This window comes from Salvelinus sp. IW2-2015, linkage group LG17 (assembly GCF_002910315.2).
Source record: "Salvelinus sp. IW2-2015 linkage group LG17, ASM291031v2, whole genome shotgun sequence".
Classification (NCBI taxonomy): Eukaryota; Metazoa; Chordata; class Actinopteri; order Salmoniformes; family Salmonidae; genus Salvelinus; species Salvelinus sp. IW2-2015.
In genome coordinates this window covers 16,358,150-16,364,717 of record NC_036857.1, presented here as the reverse complement: position 1 = coordinate 16,364,717, position 6,568 = coordinate 16,358,150, and the positions used below count along the sequence as shown (strand labels likewise).

Genomic DNA, 6,568 nt, shown 5'->3' with positions numbered 1-6,568 from the left:
TGACAGTTATGAATTTGGACGGTAATATATAAAGTAGGATGCTCTCAGGCTTCCGTACTCTTACGACGAGTCCCGGAAGTGCTAAACATGATTTGTAAACAAACTCATGAGCCAGATCTTTAGTTAAAAAAAGAACGTACTACCGTATAGGACGTGGTTTGCGTATCATTGGATGCACCCTGTAGAATGTGAGTAACTTGTTACGTTCCTTATATTCTGGTTGCTTGACATTTAATCACTGTTGTGTTTAACTCCAAATCAATGAGAACGCTATTAGCATTAAACGCTGACTTTTGTAAACTACCTAACGTTAGCTAACTAACTAAGTAGTCGGCTAACCAACCTAACTAGCAGTCATATCCAGCTAGCATAACAGTTGCTAGTTAACCAGTTACTTATCCGATATAATTAGCTAGCTAGCTTACGTCAAAACTGGCCAGTACAGTAGGCTCTCTCTCTAGCTAGTCGAAATCAAACCCTATCAGCTGTTGCTGTTATTCAGGATGCCAGATCTACCAGCTAGCTAGCATGACAGCTACGGCATTAGACACCACGCTAATGTAACTGGTCAGTAGATATCTTTGGTTGTCCTTATCACATTGTAGATAATTAGCTAACCCATGTAGAGTTGCAATTGCATGCTGTGTCACGTATATCAACTGACTAAATTGACTGTGTAACAACTAGCTAATACTAACCATATTTTTGTAGCTGGCTACTGTACCAATCAGTGTCAGTGAAATGTGGAAGTAACTAAGTTGTCACACGTAGCTCATCTAAGTAACATTCAAACTCTCCTCATCTCTATTCTTTCACTTTTCTTTCTGAAACACAGGATTCCACCTGTGTGGAAGTAACCCAACTACATTTGCCAGTGAGTGACAGAGAGAGATATCTACTTGCATCTGTAGAGATCTGTGTCTGTAGGCAGGGCAGCCATGTCTAGGAAGCAGACAGGAAAGCCACTGCGTGGCAGCAACAGAAAGTGTGATGCGGAGCGAAAGCGAGATGAGCGGGTCACGCGCAGGGCAATCGCCAAGGACCGCAAGAACCGGCCCCAGGACGGGGACGAGGGAGAGGAGTTTGTCAGCTTCTCCAACCAGCTCCAAGCGCTGGGGCTCAAACTGAGAGAGGTGCCTGGAGATGGGTAAGATTCAGAGAGAGAACATTGCAGACATTGCAGACACCTGGCAGACCTATAAATGCCTGGATAGGTATTTAGTATATCAGCTAACCACATATTATATGATCTAGCAATTTGATGCCCGACTGTGTAATCGATGACATGGCACGCAACCATTGGTTGATGCAATGCAACATCTGAAATGTAGTCAGCATGCAATGCAATCAAAGTGCTCTTATAAATGGCTGTTACAACGTTGACTAATACTGTGTGTCCATCCTATAGTAACTGCCTGTTCCGGGCTCTGGGTGACCAATTGGAGGGACACTCTCGAGGACACCAGCGCCTGCGCCAGGAGACTGTGCAGTACATGATGGCACACCGGCAGGACTTTGAGCCCTTTGTGGAGGATGATGTGCCCTTCGCACAGCATTGTAAGATAGAAACCAAATGCTATTTCCATGTGAAAATGTTGTGGGATGCCCAAGTTTTTGATGGTATGCCAGTCATCCTGGAGAGTGTGTCTTTAAAGATCTTGTCACTAATATTTCTCTGTTTTCTTCCTCTCAGTGTCAAACCTCTCCCAGCCTGGTACGTTTGCTGGCAATGATGCCATCGTGGCGTTCGCCCGTAGTCAACAGCTCAAGGTGGTCATTCATCAGCTCAACACCCCACTGTGGGAGGTAGGAACCTCAGTGACACCCTATTGCCCATATAGTTTACTACTTTTGTCAAGAGACACATAGCTGTATAAAAGCTAAAGTAGTGCACAATAGGGGAAATTCACACTTATTTTATGTATATGTTTTTAAAGGAGATTGGAATCCCCAAAAATGTTTTACATTTTTATTTACATGAAAGAATGGGAAAGTGGATGGGGATGTAGTAGAAAATAATAGAACGGCATAGTTTACAAAGTTGGGGAAGAGAGGCATGAATCCCTGTCGCCAGGTGGTATATGTGGTCCTACCAGTAGACCACATTGTAGCACACTGTACTGTATTTTAAGCCGAAGTCCTCTTCTAATGTAACAGACCATATGAAATACCACTATTGATAAGCCCTACTCATTATGTTTCCTCAATTCAGATAAATGGCTCTGAGAAGCTGGTTGGCCGAGAGCTACACATTGCCTATCGCTATGGAGACCATTACGACAGTGTAAGACCATTCGGTGACAACTCTGAGAGCCCTGCTCAGCTGCGTTTAGAGGTACGGGAAAAAAGCGGTTCATTTAAAAACACCCCCCCAAATATTTCAACCATTGGATTAGTCTTATTCATAAAATGTTCCTTATTCCCCCTACCCCTCTCTTGTGTCCTTCCAGAATCTTCATAATTCGAGTGTGCAGCGTGAGTTTGGTGACGGCCAGAGGGACAGACAGAAAGCCCCCTCGCCCACCCCCTCCGAGGAGGACAATGTGATCCTAAGTTCCCTGAAGAACAGGGGCCCAAACTGTGAGTGTCCCTGCTGTCTTCTCCCCCAGTGCAGTGTGATTATCAGTGTCTACTAGCTGTTTTGGGCAGGTTTTAGGTCCTTTTCTAACCCCAACTCTCATTCATCTGCAGTCTACACCTACCGTGTATAATAAACATTGCTAGTATATACAACTGATGTTTATTGACTATTTTGGGGATTTTAGAGGGAGCTACCATCCAAAAACCATTTGATAATGATCAGCAGGAGCATCTGATGCAATATATTCACTGCAACTGACCCCATGTGTATTGTGTGCCATGTCTCTCAGGTGAAGAGGAGAATCTATTTCAGCTGAGTGCCGCCACCATCAACGCTGAGTGGCTGGTGGATTCTGAGCTAGCTGCCCAAGTGTGTCACGGCCAGTGTGCCTCTGGATCATGCTCAGCGTGTAGGCCGGCAGCGACAGAGTGCAGTGAGCACAAACCACCACCAAGTGGAGGCAACATACACAAATCCAAGGTAAATTGCAATTCTTAAATAAATATTTGTAAGATGTTTTAACACATTTTATTCAGAAAGTATGGAACCACTACACCATGACTCTCCACTCAAATTCCAATTCTGAATAAGTATTCTGAGTCTGTGACTTTCAATTCAAGTTCCAAATTAAATTGACCTGCATTTCTCTATTCATTTGAGAAGGGACTTAATTGCCTCCTTTTCATCTTGACTCCTGTGTTGTTGTTGTTTTTTTTACACCTCTCAGGCTTCAAACAAGCAGAGGAAAGAGCAGCAGCGCTTGGAAAAGAAAAAGCGACAGGAGGAAAGACATCGACAGAAGGTTCTTCAAAGCAAAGGAACACCTGACCAAAACCAGAACCTCTCGGAGCCGGTCACTCTAGTGCCAGCTCTAAATACACTTAGTATATAGACAGACAGAGCATGGCCAAATAAAGCTATACTGGGCGGCTGATTACAATGTTTTGCACACAGAATCAATTTCAATCTCAATCACATTGGATGACTTGCATAAACCATTTCGTTTCTTTGCAAATGTATGGTGCCTACCTATAGGTTGTGTGTGAATGTGTTCGGGGTTGTGGTTGATTATGAGGGTGTTTGATAGTGACCCAGGATGAGGTACATAGTTTCCTCTTTTAGAGACACACTGTCTAGACTCTTTATATGCTGGTGAATGAGGGCTGCTTTTCACTACGACCATGCAGTACATCTTGGGCTCCTCTTTGCATTTGTTTTGAGTTGAATTTCTTTGATTCCAGCCGAAGAAGAAAGGAACGGGAAGAGACATCATTGTAAACAGAATGAAATGTTTTGTGAACAATACTGAAATGATTTAGTTGATATAGTATGTAAATAATTGATATTTTCTGGTTAATGGCAGAGACAGTATTATTAATCAAGCTTAAAGAAATTATTCAGTTGGGAGATTTGCTGATGAATGATTGTGATGCACTCTGTCTGGTATGATATGTAATGAGGCAATAAATGAAAAATTGTACAGTATTTGATTTATTCATATTTTTTATATATCTTGTCTTAAATGGTTGTGGTGTTTGTTTTTGATTTGATTAAAGATGCATTATGCAGAAATCACTTCCACCATTTCCCTTTTGCAAAAATTCTAATAGTTTGCGTAATTTCAGTTTAATGTAGAGAAGTATAGTGTAGAGAATCATTGTACCATTTAAACCGCTATGAAATATCTTTTCCATAACCAAAAATATTGTATTTTCAAGCTGTTTGAAGCTGGTGTACCTAACTGAAGTATGCAAAAGTACACAAACAAAACTTCAGACCGGGAAGCATATAAATAGTGCACATAGAACAGATGTAGCGCTTCTTTGACTTGCTTTCAATGAGAATGACAGCTCTATAACTTCAATTTCGCTGTGAATTTGCTTGTGTCGCACAAAAAGTTACATATCACTGAATCAATAGATGTCCTCAATAGATTATACAAGATAGCGTATATTGTTGTAGGCTGCACTGTAATTTTATCTGATATTTTGGGCAACATGAATACTCATCATTCCATGTATGTTTTTAAAACTGATCATTTCACAATGGATAATGTAGATAGGAGCAGTATCAATGTTCAGGATGCTGACTGACTCCTCCCCTTTTCTATGTAGTGTGATGTCAAAACATGGGTACATATATTATGACATAGTATGACATCATCAGTGGTCCACACTGCCAACATAAAACACAGTTGCATTAATAAAATCTCCATTATGGATTATTATGGATTGAGGTTAATACACTCCAATTATTTTCTGAATCTGGAAGGTGGTGAGTACCTCTTCATGAGAAATGTACAGATGTTAAGGTTAGTGGCATGTAGGTCTTGAGAGCAACGTGTGTGAGAAGCATAAATGTATCAAAAGTTTTAGGCTCTGAGGTGAATAGAAGGCTAGAGGTCAAACAGTATTTTGTTAGGCTATAGGCCTACTGTATTTTCATTATTGTCATGCATTTTCACTTGCATAAATAAAATTATCTTTAAACAAATGAATACTGGCTTGCCAGTCTGCAATAGACCAGCTAGCTATATTATTAAAACAATGTAATAGATAAAACACATGTTATTGTGAAATACATCAATTCTATGTAAGCAACTAAGGGCAGTTTAGTCAGTTTCTCATTATCATGATACTGTATCTACAGGAGTGGTAAGTATAATTTTGGTCTTCAACTGTTGTTGTCTAATACTGTCTTTTTGCTAGCTAGGGCCATCTACTTTAAGTGAAGCCTGTCTTCCCAGTAGCCTACTTGCTGTGTGAACTGCTGACTGCTATTAATTGCAGATGATTGTTGACACATAAACCAGGATTAAGGAGCAGGGCAATTTGTGACTGTTGTTGTTTGACCGAGTTGTTCTGCGGAGGTTTTTTTTTTTTTTTGCAACATTGTTGCTTCCATCAATGTAATTATCTGCATCATTTCCAATCCCCCATATATTTTTGGGGAAAATATATATATACATACACACATATACACATACCTATATAGACATACATACTTTTTTTTAAAGAATATACCTTTATTATTATTTCCCGCAAACCCTACCACCCTTCCCCCAATTGGAGTAAACTAATAAACACTTCGGCTTTTACCTTCAATTTATACATCTTATAGACATTTTACAGACACAGTCTACTTTACAATAGTTCTCTCTTGTTTGTTCTTAGTCCTTCCTCTATTTCTGATGTCCATCCAGTTTGATTTCTATTTGTAACTGTGCTARTTCACAAAAGTTCCAWACCTATATACATTTTACAGATCCCGTATGTTTTACATTGTTTATCTTGTTATTAGTCCCACCCTTCAGCTCCATTCAACCCCTCCCATCTATCTCTCAACATCATCRATTTCGGATTTCTATTTGCCATATATTTTTCAACTGTGCTGTGATGCTTCACAAAAGAATTGAACCTTTCTATTCTCATAGCTTCTACAGATTGTAAATTAAAAATAATTGTTTTTGCTAAAATAATTATTATATTATTGATTGATTGACAAGGGCTTTTCAAATCACCCAGTATTGCTATCTGTAGCGTTAATTCTAGGCAAATGTTGCAATTCTTCAGCCATTCCTGGACCTGTGACCAAAAACGAGCTACATATGGACAATACCAAAATAAATTATCTAATGACTCTGCCTCCTCACAGCAGAATCTGCAGAGCTGGTAAGATTGTATCCCCCAAATACACTGCTCAAACAAATAAAGGGAACACTTAAACAACACAATGTAACTCCAAGTCAATCACACTTCTGTGAAATCAAACTGTCCACTTAGAAAGCTACACTGATTGACAATAAATTTCACATGCTGTTGTGCAAATGGAATAGACAAAAGGTGGAAATTATAGGCAATTAGCAAGACACCCCCAATAAAGGAGTGGTTCTGCAGGTGGTGACCACAGACCACTTCTCAGTTCCTATGCTTCCTGGCTAATGTTTTGGTCACTTTTGAATGCTGGCGGTGCTTTCACTCTAGTGGT

At 40.0% G+C, this 6,568-nt stretch overlaps 1 protein-coding gene across 1 annotated transcript; it reads left to right on the top strand.

Annotated features, from left to right (window-relative positions):
* Positions 1-846: 846 nt before the first annotated feature.
* LOC111977170 (OTU domain-containing protein 3) lies at positions 847-3,941 on the top strand. The gene is made up of 7 exons (XM_024006499.2): positions 847-1,147; positions 1,409-1,557; positions 1,694-1,806; positions 2,213-2,335; positions 2,451-2,580; positions 2,871-3,061; positions 3,309-3,941. Exons 1-7 carry the CDS (start codon positions 939-941, stop codon positions 3,471-3,473), a joined length of 1,080 nt encoding a protein of 359 aa, XP_023862267.1. The 5' UTR covers positions 847-938; the 3' UTR covers positions 3,474-3,941.
* The last annotated feature ends 2,627 nt before the right edge of the window (positions 3,942-6,568 follow it).

What these genes read in the sequence shown, in the direction of transcription:
- LOC111977170 (XM_024006499.2), top strand. Translation starts at nt 939, where the DNA reads ATGTCTAGGAAGCAGACAGGAAAGCCACTGCGTGGCAGCAACAGAAAG. An exon ending in CTGCTCAGCTGCGTTTAGAG is followed by an intron (nt 2,336 to 2,450) that starts GTACGGGAAAAA and finishes GTGTCCTTCCAG; the next exon opens with AATCTTCATAATTCGAGTGT. An exon ending in GAAGAACAGGGGCCCAAACT is followed by an intron (nt 2,581 to 2,870) that starts GTGAGTGTCCCT and finishes CATGTCTCTCAG; the next exon opens with GTGAAGAGGAGAATCTATTT.